This window comes from Quercus suber, unplaced genomic scaffold (assembly GCF_002906115.3).
Source record: "Quercus suber isolate HL8 unplaced genomic scaffold, Cork oak 2.0 scaffold_150, whole genome shotgun sequence".
Taxonomy (NCBI): Eukaryota; Viridiplantae; Streptophyta; class Magnoliopsida; order Fagales; family Fagaceae; genus Quercus; species Quercus suber.
The window spans coordinates 309,041-336,025 of record NW_027069611.1 but is presented as its reverse complement, the minus strand read 5'-3'; the positions used below and the strand labels follow the sequence as shown (position 1 = coordinate 336,025).

At 36.0% G+C, this 26,985-nt stretch overlaps 1 protein-coding gene across 1 annotated transcript; it reads right to left on the bottom strand.

The window, feature by feature from the left end:
- Window positions 1-5,250: 5,250 nt before the first annotated feature.
- Window positions 5,251-13,596, bottom strand: LOC112009784 (uncharacterized). Its single transcript, XM_024042116.2, has 8 exons — window positions 13,268-13,596; window positions 13,123-13,153; window positions 12,999-13,017; window positions 12,244-12,341; window positions 10,321-10,419; window positions 6,009-6,181; window positions 5,710-5,801; window positions 5,251-5,534 (listed from the first exon to the last, which is right to left on the bottom strand). The coding sequence occupies exons 1-7, from the start codon at window positions 13,430-13,432 to the stop codon at window positions 5,715-5,717; spliced, it is 672 nt and encodes a 223-aa protein (XP_023897884.2). The 5' UTR covers window positions 13,433-13,596; the 3' UTR covers window positions 5,251-5,534; window positions 5,710-5,714.
- Between the last annotated feature and the right edge of the window lie 13,389 nt (window positions 13,597-26,985).

Sequence of the window (26,985 nt, the reverse complement as noted above, 5' to 3'; positions counted from 1 at the left end):
ATACTTTAATTCTTCAAGTCTCTTCGATGACAAGGGTCTGTTTAGTTGGGGGTGAAAAAGTGAGAGAATAGAAAAAAAAAATTAATTTCTCTTATTTTTGTTTGGTTAGTAGTGAAAAAATAGGGAGATGGAAAAAATTAGTTTGTATAAATTTGCTCATATACCCTTGTTAAAAAAACTAATGCCCATTTGAAACAAAGAAAGCAACAAACAACCAAAACAAAGTACAATCACCCAAATTTATTAAAAAATAAAAATCATGTCTAGGAAAAAAATTACATCTAAAAAAAAAACCCTGGAATGGGACACTAAACAAAAGAAACATTTACTACTTATTAAAATTGAAATTAAAGAAAAAACAAACAAATGTGCTGAAGAAGCCCATGTGTAACTTGCACGTGGGCATTTTTGTCCTTCACTTATAAGATTTTCCTCCACCAAGTTTATTCTCCATTTTGGAGAGAAAACTTTTTGTTGGGCCCCACCATCATTTTCCTCTCTCCCTCTCTCAACCAGACACCCTCCAAAAAGTTTTTCCTCCTCATTTTCTCACTAAGATAATCAACGAGTTAAATTTTAGCTCAGCAATAGAAACAAGGGCGTTAAACTGTGGGGATTAGGGGAATATACACGAATTCCCAGATCTGTAAGATGCAAAAATAGAGAAAAATATGCATCAAAGAAAATAATCACACAAGACAATATTTACGTGGTTTGGAAATTTGACTACGTCCAAGGAGTTGCAGTGATTTTACTATTTTCAGGAAAAAAAAAAAATACAAGAAGCAGTAGTATAGTTTTTCTCTTAACAACACAGCAAAAACCTGATCTAAAACAACAATATTTATATCCCACAAAGAGAATGCACAATGGGTAGCATGGATTCATGAATGTCTACTAAAAAGGAAGTTCTTTTTGACAGTAAAAATCCCTCGAGATAGTGCCTGGGAAGGGAGAGCAATGCTCTAACTTAGAGAATGCTAGGAAATTCTTGAGTTATGAGCTGGGGAGTGGAAAGAAGATTGTCCTGTGGCATGATCATTGGCATCCTGATGGGATCTTAAACCAGAGATATGGCCCTAGGGTCATATATATATATTATATAGCAAAAAGTCTTTTTGAGGCAAGAGTAGACTTTGTTCTAAGGAATAAGCACTGGGTTCAGAAGGCAGCCAGATCAGAGTAGTTAGTTGGCATCCAAAACAAGCTTAGTCTGAATGAATTAATGGAGGAAGACAGGGCTCTATGGTCCCCTTCTAAAAATACTTTTGTGCTGCTCCGTGAGAAGAGCTTAGAGTTAAAAGGGTTGGAAGTGACTTCGTGGAAACTGTTCTGGTTTAATATACCAATTCCTGGGCATGCTTTCATTGGATGGTTGGCTAAAAATTAAAAAATAAATAAATAAAAAGAAGAAGAAGCTTTCAACCATATAAAGAATGTTGCAGTGGAGATTTACTGGTGACAGTAATTATGTAATCTGCTGAGGAAGCATAGAACTCAAGGATCACCTGTTTTTTCAAAGCTCCTTCACCAAAAGAATCTGGAAGATCATTATGGGTTTGTGTCTAATTTTGGTTGCTAAATCCTGTTGGCAAGCTCTGGAAGACCAGTGCTCTATTCAGCTGAAGGGGAAAGTCTTAAAGACCACTATTTGCAAGCTGGCTTGGTGGGCTACAGTGTATCCATCTGCGGCTGCAGAGGAATGACATTATTCATACAGGGAGGATCTACTATGAAGAATAGGTTATCAGGAATATTAAGAAGGATGTTAAAACTCCAGTGGAGAGTAGATGCAGTAGCTGAGAGTCAATTTTTAATCGTGTGTTTGTGTTGTAAATGGGGATTAACCCCTCTACTATGTGTAAACAGCAAAGCGTCTAGGTAGGATTGACTTGTGCTGTAAATGTGCTAAGGAGTGCAGCTAGCTGCTAGTGCCTGGGTTGGTCATTCTGATGTTAGGCACTGCTGAGAACTCAGAGAAGTGCATGCATTAGCTCTGCTCTTTACTGTTTTTAGGGTCCTATGGACTCTTTGTTGTTCTGGTGTATTGTGATTGTTCTTTTAATAAAATCTTTACTGATTCACAAAAAATAAAAATAAATAAATAAAAACAAACAAACAAACAAATGTTTATGCACACATGTACTTTATATAGATTGTTAACATTGGGAGAAAAGGGGGGAGTAGTATATGGATCTGACGTAGGACAGAGGGCAGTGAGACCAACTATGAAGCAGGAATTTCTGGAGAACAACTTGTTGTAGAGTTTTGGAAGAGCTAGCTTTAGCTTTGGGGTGGAAAAGTCAGGATTAAGCTTATGGAGTAACATGATGGGTATGTCATGGAACTCAAAACAAGTGATAAAAGGAAGAAGATCAGATCTGATTTGAGGCTGTGAAGAGTAAACCAGAACTATAGCAAATCCAGTTTTGTGGTGAAGAGACTAATAAAAGGTGGTTTGTGCAAGGGCTATTAACCTATCATTTTAGGGTTCCAAGAGTAAGAAATCAAGGTCTGGTTGCAATGTGTTAGGTTGTCATCATACATCGGATAGGATTGCATTACAAAAACCTCGAGCAATCTTTGCTGGAAATTTTCATAGAATACAAATGAGTACCTAACCCTCATAGGACTTGGACTCAATGGGTTTTCACTATTAAGCCCAAATTAAAGAACTATTAAAAACTTGGCACATGAGACCAATAATATAACCAAATGAGTAATTATAGTAAACTCACCAATAGTTAGGCCCGCTTTTACTTTGCCTGCCCATGGTTTGAAAGTTTGCACTTTGCCTACCTAAAGTCACCTTCGTTAAGCTACCATAACCCATCTATGTCAAAAATATGGTAAATATGTATTTTTACTCCCCTTTGATGTCTCTCCTNCAAAAAGTTTTTCCTCCTCATTTTCTCACTTCTTTTTTTTTTTTTTTTTTTTCATCTTCTCTAAAATCCACTCTACCAAACACAACCTAAATTTGAGAGTTCTCCAAAAAAAAAAAAAAAAAAAAAAAGAGCTAGAACAATGAGAGAAAGAGAGAGCATAGCACCTCTACTCAACACTATGGCTGTGTAAGAGAAAAATTTTAGTTTTTTCTTCTTCTATTTGGAGGGATCTTGTAAAAAGATTTTTTTTTTTTTTTAGAAAGATTTTTGAAGATCAAGTTATTCTTATACTGCTATTTCTTTTTGGTTCTTTGTACCTATTGATCCTTCTTTCGCCTTTTGGGGTTTTCTTAACAATGGCGATAATAAGGTGCTACTGCTGTAATTACCAAGGTTCTTTTGTTGCTTTTTTAAGCTCTGATCTGAACCGTGAGAACCTTCTACGGTTTTTAAAAATCGAGCTGTTCTATCGTAGTTCACACAGTTCACTAACTTTTTTACATATGCTAGTTTTGGAATATGCCCATTTTGGGAGTTAAAAGAACCGGTCCGGATTTCAAAACCATGTCAATAACAACACCAATCTACTAAAACCTCCATTTGTTTTGAAAGTAAAATATTTTTGAACTTAAAATTTTTACATGTAAAACATTTTTAGTAAAATATTTTTAGGTATTTTATGTAACATGTAAAATTTGGAAAAATGACTAAATATCCTTTATTTTTAAAGTATGTAGCAAAACACCATTCTTTCCAAAGTATTTAGTAAAATGCCTCTATTTTTGTAATTCGATTTTAACAAAATCGAGTTCCACTTGGAATTCGACATTACTAATGTCGAATTCTATGCATATTTTGTTACTTAAATTCTTTTGAAAATATAAGTGAAACTTGGCATTGCTAATGTCGAGTTCTAATAAAAAATACACAGAATTCAATTTTGAGGATATTGAGTTTTACGAAGAACTTGATTTTATTAAAATAGAGTTCCAAACAGGAGCATTTTGCTAGATACTTTGAAAAAAGAGGTGTTTTGCTACATACTTTAAAAATAAAGGGAATTTAACCATTTTTCTCATAAAATTTTCAAGTGGACCACCAAAATTAGTGGCTCAGCCACTGGAGCCACTAGTACTGGAGGTCCAGTAATCAAAATGGCAACCAAAATGGTGACTCCAATGATCTAACCACCAAAATGGCATCTCCAATGACTAGACCACTGGCACTGATTACTGGCATGGTGGCTTCGACCACCAAGCCGCCATACCAATTGCCCAACCGCCAACACTGACCACCAAAGTTGCTTTTTGTTTTTGTAAAATATTTTACCAAATTTTTAAAGGTAAAACATTTTATATCTTTTCATAAAAGATTTTACAGTTAAAGAAAAATATTTTATAAGTTTGACCACATTTTACATGCAAGCAAACACCTAAAAAAGAAAAAAAAAATATCTTAAATATCTTACTTCAAAAAAATTGAGAAAAGAGAAATTGGGTAAAAACATAATGAAGTGTTTTTAGGTCCCTTCACAATTCATCGAGAAGGAACAAGAACTCCGGGAATTCTCCTTGGTTGAGTTTGTTTTAGACATGGTGAGATATTGTGTCTAGGGTGTCGGGGATGATGTGGTTGATACTTTAAATCTTGACATTAATTTTAATATATTCAAGGCTAGAGATGGTGCAGCTTAAATGAAATCCTTAATAAAGGACCTTACTATATTACCCGAAAATATTTTATTCTCGAACTTTTTAACGCTGGTCACACCAAACCTCTTATTACACCCCTAAATTCATGAGGAACAAGTACCGTATTATGATTTCTACCACAAACTCTTCTAATGTAGCAGAATGAGCTGTGATCGTTCTATATGCATGTATATCAAATCACCTTTTATGTGGCCCTTTTGTGACAAACTCATGTGTAATCTGTGCGTTAACCACCGTATATTAGAAGTTAGAACCAAACTAACTAGCATCTCCTCATGTACAAAGTGCTTGAGAGTCTAAGAAGGTAAGAATTCAAGTTGCAAAATTAGCAGCATACTGTAACTATGTCAACCACAGCAAAAAGTTAGAACCAAAGAATAATTGCTTTGGCTAAAATTTTCCCAACACATTTTGAATTACTACCATATTCAATAACGTTCAATGTCCACATTCAAAATTAAATGGCATTTTTGCTCATTGTATATTTTTAGAATTAGCAATCACTATAAGTTTGCATTATGGGAAGAGCACACCGCAATGTTATGCGAATGTGCATGCACCTCTTGCCTAATCCTTATTAATGCTAAATGTGCACAAAATAGATCAAACTGTCAGGCATCAAGTAAAAATTTATGTAAGGTAGAGCAGAGTAACTTCCCAACAAAGATTGCACAGACAAAGTTCCTTCAGTGATTGAACAAGCTTGGGTTGTGCCTGGTCATGGCAAGAGTTCATAGCTACAAGATACATCAAAAGGTCCTTAGTGAAGTAAGCTTTATCAAAATGACATTCACAGGAATGTCCCGTGCCCAACATTGAATTATTCAGTGCAATGGCAAACTTTAATGTTTATACTTATAACGTAATATAGATGTATTATCCTCAAACTGAGCCATTCATCTTAGCGAATCTTTAACTGCACCATGGGAGCATCCTACAGTATAACATAATGGAAAAATCAGAAACTGGAGTGTCTCATTTTGTTGCAAGAAACCTTTTTTTTTTTTGATAAATTTGTTGCAAGAAACCTATTACTTTTTTATCATAAAATTTTGAAGCGGTTAAGCATAAATTGAAAGATCAAATTGTCATACAGTAAAAACAGGTACCTTTTTCAAGCTCTCCCATCCCACTCTTCATAGAACTCCTTTAAAAACTCCTCCATGAACTTGTGCCTTCTCTCAGCCCTCTTCTTCCCAGCCTGAATATAATGAAACATAGATTTATATAACTGTACCATACACATATCGTGTGGTCCGTCTATTACATTAAGCACAAACAAAAGATGCATGATTCAGCAAAAACAAAACAAAAAAACAAAAGATGCATGGATGCACACAAACAATAAGAAAACAGTGGCAGGAAATCAAGCGATTCTAGCAAAGTGCCTCCAACTCATTGCTTTTACCTTGGTTTTCATCAAATCCTTCAGCTTGAGAAGCTTCTCATGAAAATGATTTACAGTAGTTTGCTCATCTTTCTTCATGTACTGTTCCTTAGATAAATCTGATCGTGGCTGAATGGCAGGATCATGTAACACCCTGCTCCTACTTCCACCAAAAGTAAAGCAACGAGCAATTCCTGAATAGAGAAACAATTAAGATTTGTGCATGACTTGTCAATGAAGAATCAGTTTCAGTGAGTCAAGAAGTATTCAATGATGATATCAACGAGTTAAATTTTAGCTCAGCAATAGAAACAAGGGCGTTAAACTGTGGGGATTAGGGGAATATACACGAATTCCCAGATCTGTAAGATGCAAAAATAGAGAAAAATATGCATCAAAGAAAATAATCACACAAGACAATATTTACGTGGTTTGGAAATTTGACTACGTCCAAGGAGTTGCAGTGATTTTACTATTTTCAGGAAAAAAAAAAAATACAAGAAGCAGTAGTATAGTTTTTCTCTTAACAACACAGCAAAAACCTGATCTAAAACAACAATATTTATATCCCACAAAGAGAATGCACAATGGGTAGCATGGATTCATGAATGTCTACTAAAAAGGAAGTTCTTTTTGACAGTAAAAATCCCTCGAGATAGTGCCTGGGAAGGGAGAGCAATGCTCTAACTTAGAGAATGCTAGGAAATTCTTGAGTTATGAGCTGGGGAGTGGAAAGAAGATTGTCCTGTGGCATGATCATTGGCATCCTGATGGGATCTTAAACCAGAGATATGGCCCTAGGGTCATATATATATATGCAAAAAGTCTTTTTGAGGCAAGAGTAGACTTTGTTCTAAGGAATAAGCACTGGGTTCAGAAGGCAGCCAGATCAGAGTAGTTAGTTGGCATCCAAAACAAGCTTAGTCTGAATGAATTAATGGAGGAAGACAGGGCTCTATGGTCCCCTTCTAAAAATACTTTTGTGCTGCTCCGTGAGAAGAGCTTAGAGTTAAAAGGGTTGGAAGTGACTTCGTGGAAACTGTTCTGGTTTAATATACCAATTCCTGGGCATGCTTTCATTGGATGGTTGGCTAAAAATTAAAAAATAAATAAATAAAAAGAAGAAGAAGCTTTCAACCATATAAAGAATGTTGCAGTGGAGATTTACTGGTGACAGTAATTATGTAATCTGCTGAGAACCCAAAAAAAAAAAAAAAAAAAAAAACACATAAAAATAAATAAAAATAAAAATAAAAAACAAGAGAACACTAAATCAAAAGGTACTATTGGTAAAACTTGGCTCAAAGAACTTCAATTGATTATGTGAACACAAGATATATATATATATATATTTGATAGGTATAAAAGCTCATAGTAATAATGTAAGAACATCTAAATGCAAAAGCCCTACAGAAAACATAAGACAAGTGCCAGAATCTCAGCTCTCAAATCACTGTTGACGTACAATTACGTGAACACAAGATTTCAAACCAAAGCATATATTTCAAATCCCAAATTTCAAATCCAGTCTATATTTCAAGAACTTTTCAAACCCAGGCATTTATATTTTAAGGACTATTTTCGATTGCATGAAAATATTTCAAATCAAAATTTTTTCAAACCCAAAACACAAGAACACAACACTAGTAAATATATTTCAAATTTTTAGTTACACACACCAGCAAACGTGCAAACACATCCAAAACCCATTTTGAAACCGACCCTAAATCCCCTAACTCACGGCCAAACAACCACATACATAACCAAAAGCCGTCTTCTTTTTTCAAACTCAAACCGAAATCAACAAGTCTTAGAACCTAATCACAAAATCAAACAAAAAATAGAAACAAACCAAGAGAGGAACAGCAAATACACCCACACATCCAAAACCCATTTTGAAATGAACCCGAAATCCCCTGACTCATGGCCAAACAACCACATACAAACCCAAAACCCTCTCATTTTTCCAGACCCAAACCGTAATCAGCAAGTTTTAGAACCTAATCACAGAATCAAACAAAAATTAAAAACAAACCAAGAGAGGAACAACAGCCTCAAAGAACACAACGAACAATTCAAACACACGAAATTCGAACTTGGAAAAATCAAACTGATTTCCCCTGCAAATTTGAATCCAAAAAAATCAAAACCATAAAATTCGAACAGAAATAGCAAAAACATGAGCAACCCAACAAAAATCCCAGAAAACCCAACAAATTTGAATTGAAAACCATGAGCACCCAACAAAAATCCTAGAAAACCCATCCTCTCCCTCTGCAAACCCATCTTCTCTCTCGTCTTCGTGACTCATCAGAACACAAAACAACAAACACCAACAAAATCCCAGTAAACCCATCCTCTGCCTCATCATTGTGGCTCATCAAACACAAAACCCAAATCCAAAGACAACCCCAACCTCCCTTTCAAGTCAAAGCAAAAGGTAGAGAAGCCAAGGTGGTTCAGTTGAACGGTGAGCTAGCAACGGTAGCGAACGACAAATGAGATGCAAGTCATGTTGGTGGGATCGGACAGCCTCTGGCTTTGCTGACAAAGCTCAACCCTCTTGTCTCCAAGCTCACCCTCTACAATATCACTAAAGCCCTTGGTGTCATTGTCGCTGCCAATGTCAGCCACATCAACACCAGATCTGAGTTCTCTCTCTCTCTTTCTCTAATCTAAGTTTGAGGTGGTAAAGGGGAGAAAGAATCAGTTTCTCTCTCTCTTAATTCCAAACCAAACTGATTCTTATCTCCATCATGAGTGTTTTGAGTGCATGTGTTTTGAGTTTGTTGAAAGTTTCATTAATAAAAAAAGGGGTAATATACTAATATAGCACCTTTTGATTCTAAGTTCTAGTTTGTAAATCCTTTTATTTCTCACCCAAAATCTCTCATGAATCTTGCATAAAAAATTTTAGCAATAGCACATTTTGATTTTGTTTTCTATAGTTTTTTATTTTTTTTTTTTTGGTTTTAGGAGGAGAGACATAACATGGGAGCAAAATACATATGTACCTCGTTTTTAACAAAGGTGGGTTACAAAGCCCCTAATGAAAGTGACCTCAAGTGGACAATGTGCTAACTTTCAAACCACAGATAGGCAAGGTGAAAACAAGCCTTACCACAAGTGGATTTACTGTAATTACCCCTAAACCAAAACTAAAGCCCATGTCTAGAAATCCAACATTACAGTGTGTGTTTACATTAGATAAGCTTAAATCCAGCTTGCATACAACTTTTTAAACAGCTCTTTAAAACATTACTTTTTCCAAGTACTATTGTACGTCTAGTCTCATGCAGTTTCCTAACAGGGTTCTTTTTTGGGACTTGGAATTCTTGCGAGAAATTCATGATAGGGAATCAGATTTTGTCTATTTTTTGGGATGTTATAAATGGAGTCTCAGTGAGAGGTATTGGTGAGGATAAGATGTTTAGGACACCTGCTAAGAGCAAGGGCTTTGAGGTAAGCAGTTATTATCATGCTTTGTTGGGTGTATGTACTCAGTCCTTCCCTTGGAGAAGTATTTGGAAGCAAAAGGTTCCTTCCAGAGTCGTGTTTTTTGTTTGGACTGCAACTTTAGGAACTATCTTGACTATTGATAATTTATGAAAGAAAAAGGTATTGATTCTAGATTGGTGTTATATGTGTAGAAGTATGGAGAATCGGTAGACCATCTTTTATTACATTGTCCTATTGTTTATGAGTTGTGATCTATGGTGTTCACCTTGTTTGGTATCCACTGGGCGATGCCAAAGACTATGGTTGAGATCCTTGCATGTTGGCAAAGAAATTTTGGTAATCATCATAATGGTGTTATTTGGATGGTTGTCACTCATTGTTTGATGTGGTGCATTTGGCGGGAGAGAAAAAACTAGTGTTTTGAAGATTCTGAAAGGACTATAGCTGATTTAAAACTCTATCGGATTGGATGTCTATCATGGAAGTCATTCTATTTTTTGGGTCTATGATTTGATGGATGCCTCTATTTTATGTATTTGATTACTTTGGTCCCCTGCTATATACTTCCTGTATACTTGGGTGACTCATTATTATGTCTTTGAATAAAATTTTCTTTACTTAGCAAAAAAAAAAAAAAAAACCAAAAACCAGCTTCTCTTTGCCTGCATTAGGATCTCAAGAGAAGACGTCGACAAAGCCAGTACAAATAGTAGAACTAACATAAAGCCTTGAGCAATTTGAACTTGTCACACATATAATTGGCCCATAGCAAATGACAACTTCCAGACAGAATCTCACTTTTAAGCAATCACTTTAGTTTAGTACAGATGGCTTTTTGTTTTATATAAAAGCACACATGAAAACCAGAAATTACCAATTGCACCAATTGCATCAAGACGATCAGCATCTTGCACAATTCCAAATTCTGGAAAAAGTTGATCATTTTCAAGCCCAGCAAGCTCATCTTTGAAACCTAAAGATTCAAAAGTATATCTATCAAGATTACTTCAAAAGAACTAATATGAACTTTGACAAAGAGACAAAAAGGAAAAATGAGCAGAAGTTTAATACGAAAAGCTGATAGTGCATAGAAAGGTGCTTGAAACAGACAATATGAATAAAGTTTACCTTTCAATGCCCTAGTACCTATAAAAATTCATATTAAACTCAAAAACTAAAACAAATTCCGGGTGTAATAAATCATGTATCTAAGATTTCAAATTTCTGATTAAAATTTAATCATTGTGTGCAGTGACACCATAAATGGAGGAAACTCAGACTTATGAATTTTAAATATATATATATATATATTTTAAAGGAATCTTTACTTAAAATAAGGTAATTTCTGATTAAAATTTAATCATTGTGTGCAGTGACACCATAAATGGAGGAAACTCAGACTTATGAATTTTAAATATATATATATATATATTTTAAAGGAATCTTTACTTAAAATAAGGAAAATAACATAAGAAGTTGCCAGTTTTTTGACGATTTTTCTTCAAATGAAGATGGACCCAGGGAAAACTTATTCATTATGAGCATTAGTACAATATATTTGTTTTATTCCTAACCATCTACACAATCAACTACCATTCAAAATCAAATAAATGAATTCACTTTGACATCCAAGTAGATGGCAACGATTAATATTTAACAAAGACACGAGAGAGAGAGAGAGAGAGAGAGAGAGAGAGAGAGAGAGAGAAAAGGCGCTTCTAGACAGTAGAACCAAAAGAGAAAATGTGAAAAAGATACTGTGATACAAAAAGGAACCCCAGGTTTCACCACTAAATGGTGCTTAGAATCACCACCAAGCTGTAGAGGAACATCTCTAATCAGAATTTTAATCAAATTGCATTATCTCAGAATATTCCAGAACAGCTTTTAAATAGGCTTCAAGCATTTTATCCCATAAAATCCAGGATCAGGTATCTCCAATAATTAAAATTTTGAAATAATAAATTCTAAAATAGGTTTGATTGTAATCTTTGCATCACAGTGCCAGATAGAAAATGTGGTAAAGGGAGACAAACAAGCATGGAAATATAACAAAAAGTAAACTATCTAAAATTATGAAATTATGAAGAGAAAAAAATTCATATGAATTTATGAACGTACCAGTATATTAAACCAGTCCAGTTTTTGCAACTAAGGCCAGGTTCTTGCACACGCACAAATGGCAGGAAAATAAAAGTAATAGATAAAAAGGGACCCAAAATGTCAATTTAGAAGACTCTGAGAGAGAGAGTATCAGGAAGATTACAGCCAGTGTTATTATAATAGCTATTGGCTTCCATTTCAGTAATACAACACAATTCTGCAATAACTACTGCATAAGAATAACTTACAAATTGTTGTAGAGGGAAAATATGCCTTAAATAGCTGCAGCCTGCAAGGCTTCTTCCAAACTATATATGAAGTGGTCATATAACCACATGTATTCAAGAAGTTCAAAAGCCAAGAACTTATCCAAATCACAAAAGACCACTTCTGTCATATAAGTTGGTAGGGATCCAACAGTACAAGTAGAATACGTAAACATTACGGGATGCGTTGAAAATTTGAAATAGACCAACTCTTTAACTCCTTTTGGGGCAAAAATAGACTAAAATATCTGAACAACTTTCAAACTTTGCCTATATTTTTACCATAAAAACTAGAACCTGACATGATATCTACACAGTTGTTAATTGCCCTAATATTATACTTCATGTGGTAACAAAATAAGAAAGAAAATAAAGAGAAACAAGAGCAATGTTTAAAAGTCACAAACTATAGCCTTCAAATTACATACCCATTCCCTTGATAATCTGTAAAATCTTCACCTTCTTGTGCTCCTCTATGCCCTCTAGCTCAAGAAACTTTTCCACAACTTTCTCCTCAGATGGATCTCTACATGTCACAGAAAGGAAAAACTAAGACTATATATGAATAAAAAACAAAAAATAAAATAAAATAAATTCAAATCAATGAACTCCAAGGACAACATGAGTTTCCTAGCATAAAAACCATAAAGGTGTACAACAACTGCTTGGGATGTAGCTTTAAATGTTAATTCAATTAACGGCTAGCATGTATTATTATATACATTGTGTCCACTGTAATAGAAGCTTAAAGTCAACAGAGTTAAAAGTGCATGTATGTGGAAATTCAAGAATTGATAAACTCCAGAAATCAGTAGAAATCGAACTGTCCCACACAAAGTCTAAACAATATAATGCACATCTTTGATCATTATTGATTTCAAAGATCACTTAAAATCATAAGCAAAATAATTGGTAGGTTTCAAAGGCCTAATCCACACATCATTTCTACATGTTCTGACAAGGGGGGGGGGGGGGGGGGGGGTGGGGGGGGGGAAAAAAAACCAAATAAAAGAGCTACACAACAAAAATTCGCAATAGTTTCACAACATTCCTAAATAAAATACATTGTCCACTAAAAGAAGTTTACTTTAAATTGCAGATTGGAGGTGGACCTATTGTCAATAAGAATCAGTTTCGTTTCCAACAACCACAACAACATAAAGAAAGAAAGAGAAATACAAACCTCAAGTATTTGTAGTCACCTGCAAGCATCCAATAATCAAAAGGATCAGTAAAAAAAAAAAAACAAAAACACAGATAGCAGAGAGAGAGAGAGAGTATAGAGAATAGAGTAGGAGATTAATAACCTATATCATGGAGAAGTGCAGCAAGCTCCACCTGCCCAAAAAGAAATGATACACCAAAAAGAAGGACTTCATCTTCTTCTTCTTCTTCTTCTTCTTTTTTTTAATTCTAAGAGAGAAACGCAAAGCAAAAAAAAAAAAAATTTACTATTTCCAAAGATTCAGGGTTGGAGGCGAGGCCTTCCTCACGTGCGAGGGAGAGAGCAAGGTCTCTTACCCTCCACACGTGCGCTTCGTCATGAGACGCATCGTTCCCTTTCATAGCCATCTCTACTAACTTCTCTGCGTTTTTCACTGTCTCTTTCTTCGCCATCTCTCCTCTCAACTTTTTTTTTTTTCTTTTTTCTTTTTTTGAGAAAGATCTCCTCTCCTCTCAACTTATGCGCCCAATGCTCAATATATTCGAGACACGGAGTTTTTAATTTTCAAAATTTCACACACTTTTTTTTAAAACAAAATATTTTAATTAATAATTTGGGATGAGCTCTATAATAATTTCTTTTTCTTTTTTTTTTCTTTCGCACAATGTATCTCAAAACTTTCAACAAGAAGCTAATTATTGTTCACAATATCACTAACCTAGATAATTTTTTTTGGTACAAGCACCTTGAGACCAAGTACCCAGCCAACTCGGCCAACCTCTAGGTTGTTCTTAAATAAATTTATTTACATTACCCATTACTCACTTTTTGTGACGCAGACGTCCATCAAGCTATTTGGCTTGATTTTTATTCTAACTTTCTATAACTCATGACTTAAAAATTTGAGTTAAAGTTATGAAAAATGAGACATCTTTTTGTTATTTTCCAATTATGAAAACAAAGTTACCATGGTAATCTTGTAATTTTGCTCAATTAAATGGGTGCTACCTATGTGTACTCTCACCATCAAGTGTAGAGCACTAATTGCACACCAAGTGCTCTTTCACTTTCCCTTGATAATTTTTTTAGTTTCATTTTGCTTTGTTTTCAAAAAAGTGAATTGAACATCTCTAAAGGCTCTTACATCCAAAACAGTAAAGAACCACAAGGTCCACAACCTTCACAACACACACAAATCTCAACCTTGCAAAATATGTTGCTTCAATCTCTACTCTTGGGTGTCTGTGTGCGTTGTGAAGGTTGTGGTGGTCTCGCTTCTCAAATGCATAATATGATTGAACATATACTTTAACCTCCAATTGTGAGGAATAAAAAAATTATGACATAAAACCCAAAATAAAAAGTCTTTCACACAGGCAAAGCACATGCAATTAGGATAGTATTTACCTAAATGTCACTGCATTTATGGGAAGTTGTAAAAATATGTGCAAAGTAAATGGTGTGTGTAGAAGAAAACAAATCTTTTAAAGTAGGGCTTTGCTGGGCGCACATACGAAAATGCACATATAGTGCACGTACTAACATAATTGTTCACACATCCAAGTCATTAAATTGGCTGACACAATTTCCCAAACACCAGATAAAGCATTTCATTATACGAAAATGCACGTATAGTTCAATGCTTGATCTGTTACTTTAAACTTTTATATATATATATATATATATATGACATGGGTTCAAGTTACAACTTTTCTTCACCATTAAATTTAAGTAAATCTAACAGTAAAAAATATGAACTCATTAATGCTAATTATCATATCATTTATTATTCCTTTTTTTTTGAATTTCCATATCTATTTTTACTCCTAAAATGTTCACATTATCTCTCTTCTCTCATCCTCTTACTTAATATAGTCATCATGAAAAGATGCAATTGAGTTTATAGTTTGATTTATAAAAATTTGTGTTGGAGCATTATAGTTAGTTTCAACAATTGCATGAATGATACCATTATAAAGATTTGTAGTTTGCACGAATGATACCATTATACAAAAAATCATTATGTTGGAGCATTATAAAGATTTGTTTCAACAATTGCACCAACAATTTTTTTTTTTTTTTTTGTATAAGTCGCAAAATAAATTTAAAGTCCAAGACTTTGAGATCACAAAAGAAGCCTTTGAATTGGTTTCAAGTCTTTGTATAACTTGGAGTAGAGGTGGTGTTTTCCTCTCTAAGGATGCAGTGACACTGAATTTTTTTAATGTAGATTTGTAGTGAGCTGGTACTAAAGTCTTTACCTTAGATTCTAAATTCTTTTTTAAACTATTCCTAAGGGTCACGATATGTAAATTCAAAAAATATGGAAATAGAGACATATGAAAATAAAAAGTTTCAGGTATTTTGGTTGAGATGAATGTAAGCGTATTTTGGGAATAGAGACAAATATGGAAATTCATAAAACAAGGGATAATAAATGATATTGTAATCAACATTAATGGTTCATATTTTTTACCGTTAGATCTACTTAAATCTAACAGTGTAGAAGGAGTGTAACTTTAAAGAGTTACACCAGGTGTAAGTTTATAGAGTTACACCAAGTGTAACTTGAACCCATCAAGTTAGTTTATGCTTTTGGTATTTAACATGCACCTACCATTTTCTGAAAATTTGGCTTTGCACCCTTGCTCGGGTATTTATCATGGTGAGTTTCTACTATGATGCAAGATTAATGCACAAGATTGGCAAGTAATTGAAACTTTCATGATATGCTTAACAATGTGGGAAGGACCCTTCCTTTGATTACATGCTTGTACAAAATTTACTTTTACAACACTGGGTTCATCAGCTCCAATAGTGAGCCTTTTACAATACAAGAAATGCGACTGCAAGGAAAAGCTCGGCTTTTGATGGTGTTGACTTCTCGAGGTAGCTCTTGGACACTTGGACAACATGTATCTCTTGGACATTTGGATCTCTTGAGGGAGCCCTTGGATTCCTGACATCTAGGACCTTTGGCAATTCTGACATCTTGACGATTTGGATCTCTTGACAATTTGGACATCACGGGCCTCTTGGCAATTTGGATCTCTTGGAGGAGTCCTTGGATTCTTGACATCTAGGACCTCTTGGCAATTTTGACATCTTGACAATCTAGGCAACTTGGGCCTCTTGGACCGTTGGATCTCTAACAGTTTTTCGACAGCATCTCCTCCTAAACGAAGTTTTGGTTACTTGCCACAAATTTTATCTTTGCACAATTAGGTGACGGAACCAATTAGTGTATGCATAAGCACCCTTGTAGGGTTGTAAACGTTTAGGGATAAGGTATGATCAATCATGTACAAGTAACGGGGTTGCTTTTCCTAGGGGTTTAATCATGGATGATGTGCAAATGGGATAGAGAGAACCTGGAGTAAAGCACAATTTCTTTGACGCAAGCAAAAAGGGTGCACTTATTACAAGACACTTTCCCCTAACCTCTAACCCTATAAGGGTAGGCTTGGATGTTCACTCTTGAGGTTTCACCTAATCCTGATGGGCTCTAGCTTGATCCAGTCCTCACGGGTTTGACATAACTAGGCCAACTGTATGCAAAGACTTAACTAGTAGGTGGTTCCTGTCCTAGGGTACTCAATCGCCATACCCCTCCCTTCATGGAAGTTATGTGGTAGGAAGGATTAAGGGGACCTTTTCAACTACTCCTGTCCACCCAGGGACCCAAAAGTGCCTACAACATCAGCCCCGAACTAACTATGGGTAACACTGTCGATGTTTTCATCTGGGCATCTATAGATGAGGTGATGAAATCCCTAAAGAGACATGACTATGCCAGCAGTGCGGAGCCTGGGTTCGGCTAAAAAATGGTGCATATGTTATGCAATTCTCAATGAAGGGGAAAGAATTTTTCAAAGCACAACAGAGATATATATATATAATATATATATATATATATATGGAAAGCAGATAAAGGTGTTTCTGAAATTGAAGGGGAAAGAATTTTTCAAAGCACAACAGAGATATATATATATAATATATATATATATATATATGGAAAGCAGATAAAGGTGTTTCTGAAATTAAATTTTGCTATCCTATGTTTGCATATGAGGGAAAGTTGTAAACATGTGAGGAAAGCCGTAAAGCATGTGAGGAAAGCGATAAAGCCCTATGTGAAAATACCTCAAAGCCCCCTGTTTTGGAAAAGGTTTTTTGGAAAAAGATTTTGCTCTTCTGAAAACGATATACTAGGATATAGTAGAAGTCCTTTTCAAAAGGAGAGCCTCGGAGGCCAATGCCAATTTCTGTGTTTTTGAAAACCAATGTCCAAAGATTATGATTTCATCAAAAACTCTAAAGGCTAAACTCTCATTGATCCCCAGCGAAGTCCCAGTCTATCGATGCCCGGCCTCGATCTTTGGGCAGCAGAAAAAACTGCCACTACCATGGGCCTTTGTTTGACCACCCGCCATGGCGATAGCTCACGCGAGCGCGGGGCCCGTTAGAGTCCCCTTTCGATGTGAATGTGTATGGTTCATGCGGAGTTTCGGGTGCTCTCTCTCTCTCAGCAGAGGAAGGTAAATCTACCTTTGGTTTTATGGTAGGAATCTAGGCCAAATTTTTAGGGATTACAAAAGGTGAATGGAGTCGCCACCAATCATTGGGTTTTTCTAAGTTGTGATTGGTCACCTGTTTCTAGTTGATTTTATTACTAATCCTAGGTTAAGAAAAAGGTCATTTTTCCTAATCTAATGTGGATGGCAAAAAATCTTGACTCTTAGGTCTAGAAGTTTGGTTACGTGCAGGGAAGGTGATTGGTACCCCACAATGTCTGTCCAAGGACAGTCCTTTGTTTTGATATAACCTTAATTTTTTTAGATTGGCAGTAAAAACACGATTTTGGCATTGGCTTTCAGGGCTTTGCATGCATGGGGGCTTTGAGGTTTTGGCTTTTGATTGGGAGTGGTCCCAATCTATGCTTTCCTAAGGCATTCAGCAAGAAGCCATCTTATTTTCGCAGCGAAAATTAGGCATTGCTAGCCTTAAGTGACACGGATTGCAACAGTCACACCGAAAAGGGGCAAGCAAGTATATATATACATGCATCATGTACAATGCTAGCACACAGAGTAGGAAAGTAAATGCCTACATCCTTAAAGAATGGCGCAAAATATAAGTGCAGGAAAGTAAATAAGGGTCGCCATACTCTAGAGATGAGGATGAATGGTACACAGCATGATATACCTAATACAGACCTTCTAAGAGAGAAAGGGAGGAGGAAGAGAGGGATTTAGAGAGTACATAACCAAAGGAAAAAGCTAAACCCTAGAACTACTGAACGCGGCCGCTCGACCCAACTGCATGCTTGCATCCATGCCCTTTTTGCTTGTGCCTAGGAGATTGTGCCCTAGCTCCGTGTGTCCTCACTCCATGTGTGTACATGCAAAGGCAAAGACAAGAAAACTAGCAGATAAGCAATGGAAGGAAAATGCATAGATAATAGCAAGAGGATGCAAAGTGAACAAGCTAGATAGATATGGCAAGCATAGAAACAAGGATGCGGGCAAACAAGCAAAGGAGATAGCAAACAAACAAGCAAGAAAGGCAACAAGCAAAGAAACAAACAAAAGGTGGTGTCCGCAAAGGACAAATGTAGGTTTGGATCCGATGTCCATAGCTTCATTATGTTGAAGTATGGATGACACATTAGCAAGCAAGACTCATGCATGGACATGTAAGCAAGCATGTAAAGATGCATAGAAAGCCAATGAGTGGCACAAACAAGCGTGGTAAGCATATCATTGCACGGAGTGGAAAGGGAGAGGCATGCACGAACCCACAGGCATCACGGCGATGCATCCCCAAATGGTTACATCCGAACAAGGCCTCATGGGCCTCAAATGTAACCACACAACCACAAACCTGCTAAGGGCGTCAAACGTGGCAAAGCCAAGAACTAAAGAGGCTAACACAAGCATAAAGTATAGAAGTAAGAAAGCATAGACATGCAAATGGGGCGATCCAAACCCTTTGCTATGGACCAAGGTGTATGGATAATGACAAAGACCATAGGGTCTAGATCGAGTCCTAAATAATAGGCCAAAACACAAGAAAGAAAGATAAAGCGACGAAAGGGCTACAATAGCACATGGCAAGACAAACATAGCCTTCGTCTAGGCACACAAACATGGCATGGAGCACACAAGCATATGGATGATGGCGTAAAGCAAGCAAAGCATAGATTTAAGCACACAAGCATGTGAAAACCTAGATCTAAGCACACAAACATTTGAAAATGTAGATATAAGCACGTAAACATGGAAGAACGTGAATCCAAGCATATAACCATGTACGGATGCAAATCTAAGCATAAAACATGGCAAAAAGCATACGTACACATAGATCCGAGCAAAACATGACCATGGACATGATATCAAGCATGTGAGCATATAACTCTAACATTAACACAAAGCAAAGAGAGGAACAAAACCAAGGAAACATGGCCTAAGACCCTAAGCATGTAGATCTAAGCATGTAGAAACATAGATCTAAGCATAAAACATGGCATAAAGGCACACAAACATGTAGATAGAGACAAATAAACATGTGAACAAGCATAAAAGAACATGGATCTAAGATAAAAACACGCTAGAAACAAGATAAAGCAAGAAACATGTCAAAGGAAGTAATAAAACATATTATTACAGCAAAAAGAGCAAGCACATGCTAGGAAAAAGATTTAGAAGGTTAGGGGTGTTGATGAAAGCTAAAAAAGCTACATCCACACCCCTAAATCCAAGATGTAGAACCAAGGAAAGGAAGATTGGGTTCAAAAACAATACCTTGTGTTCTTGGTGGAGATGCAAGAATCAAGAAACTTTGTTGTGTTATTTGAAGTGTTTGGAAGAGAGAAAAAACATAGAGAGAAGTTGGGCAGAAGGGAAAATTTTAGAAAAATGTGTGTCTTCCTCATCTGGGGCATGCCTGGGGCTATTTATAGCCCCGAGTGCAAAAATCGAGGTTGCGGCCATTGTAAGGCCGCCAGCCTCAATCCTCTTCTGATCGGGCTGATCTTGACTCCTTTGGATAGATCTTGATTTTCAGTTTCTAAAAATGTATGAAACTAAAAAATTCAATGGTCAGATTAAAAGTCATGGCTCTTGGAAGTTTGCGGTGCATCAATTAGTGCGCCATTCCAGTTTTTGTGATATCTCGGCCGTTCTAACTCCGATTTCGACCCATGAATAGTCATTGGAACGAGAATTTGATAATCTTTGTAATGGCATTAGTTTCAACCTGTTCCGACATCTGGATCAAAATTAGGGTTTTTGGACCCATAAGGGATCTACTTCGGGTCAAACTTGGTCCAATTTGGTTAAAGTTTGTTAAAAATCTCTGAGAAACTCAAGTTTGAAGTGAAACTATGAAAAATGTTGTTTTGTGAGAGTCCAGACGATGTTTGACCTTTTGTCGAACCTAGGCCTGACCAAGCATATTTTGGTCATTTCAGCGAAAAAATGCACTTTGGGTGATCCGTTGCCCGAATGGATTGCACCATGTCGTTCTAGATATTCTCATGGTCCCATAGAGAAAATCGAGGGTGGACAAAATATGGTATCAACATTAGGAATGGTTTTCTCTCTCAGCTACCACTTATGAGCAAAACCTTTAATTTTAACCCTTCTCAGATGAACTCCTTTACACATTTTCATTTTGAAACAATCTAGTCTCTTCTTAGTCACACTAAGACCTTTTTCAACAATCATCAAGATAGCTTTCAAATAACTTTTAGACTTACATTTTCTGAAACACTTAATCAAATAGATATTAATAAAGCATGATGTATTTGAAATAAAAGATCTTTTCATGCCACTTGTAGCCATGACAACGAGGGTCGATGGATCACACAGCAAAGATTAAAACCTAATCAGAGTGTGTTTGCTCTGATACCACTTGATAGGGAAAAAATGTATTGACCCCTTGTAAATTAATTAATCACCCAAGTTAATTAATTAAATCAATTAAACATGCAAAACGTGGAGGCACAAACAAATCACCAATTATACTAAGTGCAACGGAAAATAAATTTGACCTAGGTGATTTATTTACGAATGGGGAAAACCACCGTAGCAAAACCCCATTGTGTGAATTTCAGGTCACCACTCCCAATAATCCACTATTATTAATCACAAACGGTTACAGGTATAAGGAATCTTACCAAACACTTTAGTCTATCCTGAAATACCAACCTATAGTTGAACCCTTACCCCAATACCCAATTGGACTTGTATTGTAGTGGAAATCTTCCAATTTAATGCACGAATCCCAGTACGTGACTAACCAATGATGCACAGATCTAAGTACGTGACTAATACCAACAACTTGAAGAAGATGTTGGCTGCAAAGTTGTTCAGTTCATCAACGATGAAGATCAAGAAGCTCTTAGATTACAAAACCCAATGGCGCAAAAACGTAGTAGCTTCTTCAGAGAGAATAATGAACTAGGTTACTTTTTGCATGCATTCTCCATGTATGACAACCTTTAAAATAAGTCTTATATATGTCTAGGGTTGTGAGAAAAGAAACCTTATACAAATATTTCAGCATAGGCCGTATCCCTTCTTGATTTGAACTTTATCAAGAAAATGTTTGATTGATAAAAGATTTTATTTTTGAAAAACATTTGATTTTTGAAACTTGGAAGTTTTGAAATTGACATTTAAAATTTTGAGACTTTGAAACTTTGAGATTTTGGATTGAAATTTGGAATTTGAAATCTGAAATTTTGAGATTTGGGATTTTGAAAATTAAGGCTTGAAATTTTGATCATGAAATCTGGGGTTTGAATTTCTTTCTTGAAATTCTGAAAACTGAAGATTTTGAAATTGAATTCTGAATCTTTAAAACTTGAGATCTTGAAAGATTTGAAACTTGAAATTTTGAAAAATTGAAACTTGGGATTTTGAAAATTTGTGACTTAAAATTTTAAGCATGAAATTTGAGGTTTGAATTTTTCTGAAATCTTGGTTTTGGAGGGTATTGTGTGATTAGTTGGTTTTGGATAGAGTTTTTTTTTTTTTTTTTTTTTTTTTTTTTTTTTTTCATGATTCAATTTGGACAATGTTGGTAGCTCATGGAATTTTGACAATGTGGGTAAATTGTGATGTTGTTGGATGAATTTTGGTTTGGATTTTAGGAGTATTGGGATTGTGAAAATTTTATGTTGTAGGCTTAGATGAATATGTTCACGATGCATGTGGGAAAAGTTTGTTGGCATGTATAAACTTTGTTTGATGGACATGGCAAAATCTTGTGGGTATTGAAAATTTTTGGACACTAGAAAAATTTTATGGGCATGAAATTTTGACTATGGAAAAATTTTGTTGGGTATGTGATGTTGGTTTATGGAAAATTTGTGAGGTTATGATTTTGGCTATGTGATAATTCATTTGTGCATGGGCATGAATTTGTGGGAAATTTTTGTGGCTATCTTAGACATGTAGGAATTTTTTTTTGTGCATGGTTATGGAAAGATTTGGCAGTTGTGTATGGATTTGTGAAAAAATTTAAATATGGTGAAATTTTGGAAGGGCATTGATTTTTTGTTGCGGTGGGGCATTGATTTTTGAGAATTTTTTGGTCATGTGGGTTTTGATTGTGGAATTTTTTTGATATGTGAGTTCGGTCATGGGAAATTTTTTGGACATGTGATTTTGGGTCATGGGAATTTTTTTTTTTATGTGAGTTTTTTTTGGAGTGGGAAATGATGAGCTATTGTAGAGCCTTAAGAGTCAAACCAGTCTCCAAATGTCGAAAATTGCATGGGCAACATCGTCTCCTAGCATTAAAAACATTATCAATGAAGAAGGCTTTGGCACTTTCTTCAAAGCTCTGTTAAATTAGCAAACACATAAATACAAAGATCTTCAATTACTTCTTGCCTTGGTAGAGCGCTTTTGGGACACTACTTGCACTTTCCATTTTCCAAGTATTAGGGAGGTAATGTTGACACCTTATGACTTCTCTGTTATCACTGGTCTAAGGTTGGGTGGTGAAAGAATTCTTGTCAATGACTCCCTTACTTCAACTAACCTTAGGAAACTTCTAGGTGTAGTGTCTTCTAGAATGAGGAGTAACGATATCCCTTTGTCTTGGCTATGTGAAAGTGTTCCCTATTGTGAGACTACGGCAAAAGATGCTTGTGTGTTCATACTTCTTTTTATTGGGACTTTTTTGGGTCCAAGTTTAGGCAATACTATGAATTTGCGCTACTTGGGGAGCTTGAGAAAAATTGAACAAATCCGAAATTATGACTGAGGCGGCATGGCCTATGCTACTCTGATGCATTTCATGACCCAATTCTCTAGGTGGACCCTTTCAAGCTTGAGTGGGGCTCCATTTGTATGGCAGGTGAGGTTTGGGATTTATTTTGGCTATGCGTAGGTTTTGGAAAATTATTTTGGCTATGTGGTAATGGTGTTGTGAATTTTTCAGGTCTAGATGTACGAGTACTTTGGAGTTGGTCCTGAAATCCGGGAAGAAGTTGCTAGCATTTTTCCTTGATTTCTCCGTTGGTTGCCCAAACATCATTTCTCTACACCTTCCAGGCGTTCTTTGGAAATTTGGCACTTAGTGATTGATAATTTGACTATTGATGATGTGAGTTCTTCCTCCCCTTTTTTTTAGAATCTCTGGCGCTTGGCTATGGTTCAATCTCTTCTCATTCTGAGTTCCTTTGTGACTTTTCAGATGGATTTAGATCCTTAGGCTAGATGTAAAGGATATGTAGAGTGTGAACGGGCTCTAGAACTTAATGGCTGCTAAGTGTTGTTTAAGTGTGGGCATGGAAGGTATTAGTTCTTGGTGATCAGGTGTTGCCCCAAGTTGAACATGAGTATCCTCCTACCACAACTCCAACTCCTCCTTCTCATACTATTCGGTTGGCTAACTTGCTCGGACCCGTAACGGCTATATTGTTGACGGAGTAGAAGGGAATTATTCTGAATTCATTCGACTTCATCTACAAGGTTACTTGGTTGGCAGAATAGTACTTTTCTTCCCTTATAAAGTCAAATTTTTGATCTTGCAAATTCCTTTTTATATTTCTGCTTGGTAACAATACTTGCATGTTGTATTTTCAGCCTCCATCTTCTGAAGGAGAGGAAAAGGGAGAGGAAGAGGAAGAGATTCCCTCTCCTCACCTTGCTGGTGGCTCTTCTAGTTCCTTCACGGAGACTTATTCCCATTTTTTGGCATGGCAGTATGATGTGATGAATCTTGATGGAATGTATAGTTCCATGCCTTTGACTAGGCCAGAGCATGTACCAAATGTTCCTTGGCCTAATTCAGTATGTTCTTGAATTTTCAATTTTTTGTCCTTATTTCTTCTTAATTTGATGAATGGCCCTTAACCTAGTAGAGTTGTGCTTTAGGTTGATGTGGATCTAGTGGAAGAAAGTATACATATGATTGGAGGCTTACAATCATTGGCTCGCACTCAATCCTTCCAATACGTGCTCAATGATTCGAACTAGGTATGCCATGTTCCTTTCTAAGCATCTCTTGCTTGATATGTGCTTGATGGCAGAACTAACACTTAATTTTGCTGACTTTTCAGGCACATAGAATGGAAACTACTAATGCGACCAGAAAAAATTTAGAGGAAAGGATCATAAGCCTTGAACTTGAAAACCGTCAATACGATCCTCGCTTTTTCTCAAGTCAAGAAGGAAATACTAAAGGTGGCTCCTCTAGAGGTGGATCAAGGAGATCCTCACGCAGGCGGACTCAAAGTCCTAATAATGTATGACTTGTATTTTTACTTTTCCAACAAAAAAAAGGAAGTGTTCCTTAGATAATCTTGTATTATTTCCTATGTTTAGCTCTTTGTCCTTGGAGTCACCTTGGATCATGTAGAAACTTTAACTAAGACAAGTTTAGAATTCACCTAATGATGTCTTGTAATGCTAATTTAGACATATCTGGCTTGGCTCTGTTGGAATATGCACTTACTTGAATGAGGTGGAGCTGAATGCCCCTAGTTTAAAATGAATGCATGATTTTTGGAAATCTTGGTTATAATGATTTTTTTTTTATTATTATATATATATTTTTTTTTTGAACAGGTGATGGTGATTTTTTATTTTGAAAATGAATGAGCCATAGGCGAATGCCCCTAGTTTGGAACATGAATTCATGAGTCTTGAAAAAAAACTTGATTTGACCAATTTTGGAAAACAATGATGCAAATGATGATTTTTGAAAACAAGTGAGTTAGACACGTCAGAGTGCCTTAGTTTGACCAAAAATCTTTTTGAGTGTCAACCGATCTTAAAAAAATTGTCCGAGAACACAAAATTGCATGGATGTTCGATAGAGGGGCTGCGTGCCACGTAGCACATAAAGAGTGCCATTTGATACCTTTGGAGTGCCGTTTGGCACTTTTAAAGTGCCGATCGACACTTTTAGAGTGCCAAATGTTACTGGGCCATGCCATGACGCTCATGCCATGGTGGGCCTACTCCTTACGATTTTCCAATGCATGTTTCACGTTTTCGCGTTTTTTGAAAAATATTTACTTTGTTTGTGATCATGAAACACTCTCCTAGTCAGTTATAAACTCTCTGAAACCAATTTCAAACCTGATTAGGAGTTGATGCAGCTTATATAAATGAATTCTCCTACAACAATTCTCTGTACAAAGGTTAGGAAAACACAATATTCACAAGCAAAAATCATCCATGGTTAGCAATCATAATTTTTCTCATTCAACAATTCATGATATCAACAGATGGGTTCGTAGCTTTGATTTCAGTACCAAAACCAATTTTACAGCCTACAAACTAGAGGGAATCAAGGCTCTGAGGAATGTCAAGCTGTGAAATTCTAGGATCCCAAAAATCATGTGTTTCGATTTAACACCGCTGAACTATGTCCAACAATTGAAGAATTTTCTGCTATCCTGGGCTATGATCCAAGCAAAAAATCTATAGCGGTTTCTTGTGATCAACTTCCATTACTAATAGCATGATTGAAGGTCATGGTGAATCTTCATGCAATTATCTCTCAGTTGATTGACAAATGCACCTATGGAGTGAATAACAATATGCAGAAAAACTTCAGTTTAGTTTTTTGCATGGTGGGAAAACTTTTGCTTTGCTCTAGAAGATGCAGCTTTGTGGATGCTCAAGCCATAAGTGTTGTAAATCAAATTAAGGATGGTGATAATCATATTTCTTTGATCTTGGCAGACACTTTTCTAGGACTAGATATTGTATTTCATGGTGGAGAAATGTAAAACTTCTTAGGGAGTCCTTTGACTTTGCAGATATGGCTGATGGAGCGACTAGACATGATTGCTAAGCCTACAAACCGGTAATTACAGACCTATCAGTTTTCTTAGCAGGACAGTAATCAAAGCTGAGTGCCATACTGAGAGTGACTAGGTGAAATTCTTACACAAGAAATCCAGTACTTCAATTTAGTAGGATTGTTATTGGTGGAAGTGTCCACCCCCTCTACTGAGGTCTCCAAGATCAGACCACATCTTCCTTGTTGGGTTGCAAAGGGCAACTTCCTACAAGGGAGATAGACACTTGAGGTAATTCAAATATGAGTAAGGAATGCCTGGTGGCAAAAGAAGGTGATTCTTCACTCTTGTGGACACAAATAATACTTCTGTACAAAATATGCTATTGGGATTAAAGATGGCTGACCAAGTGAACCAATCTTTTGTCAATGTTCACTTTCATAGGATGACTACAGAATACTCTAACTAGTTGATAGATAAGATTGTTGATAAGGAGGATAAGAGGCTTGCCATGAGAGAACAGTTTCTTAAAGACAACCGGGAAAGACTCGATGAAGACAACTATGAATTCAAAAGAATGGACAATGATGACAAAGTATCTATCATAGGAGAAATTAATGATCAACAAAAGAGAAAAGACTGAAGACAAAGTGACCTTTTTATTTTTTGGCTTTGAACATGTTTATTTAAAAGTTGATATAAAAACTCTTATGTTTAGGAATTATTTAGGATTTG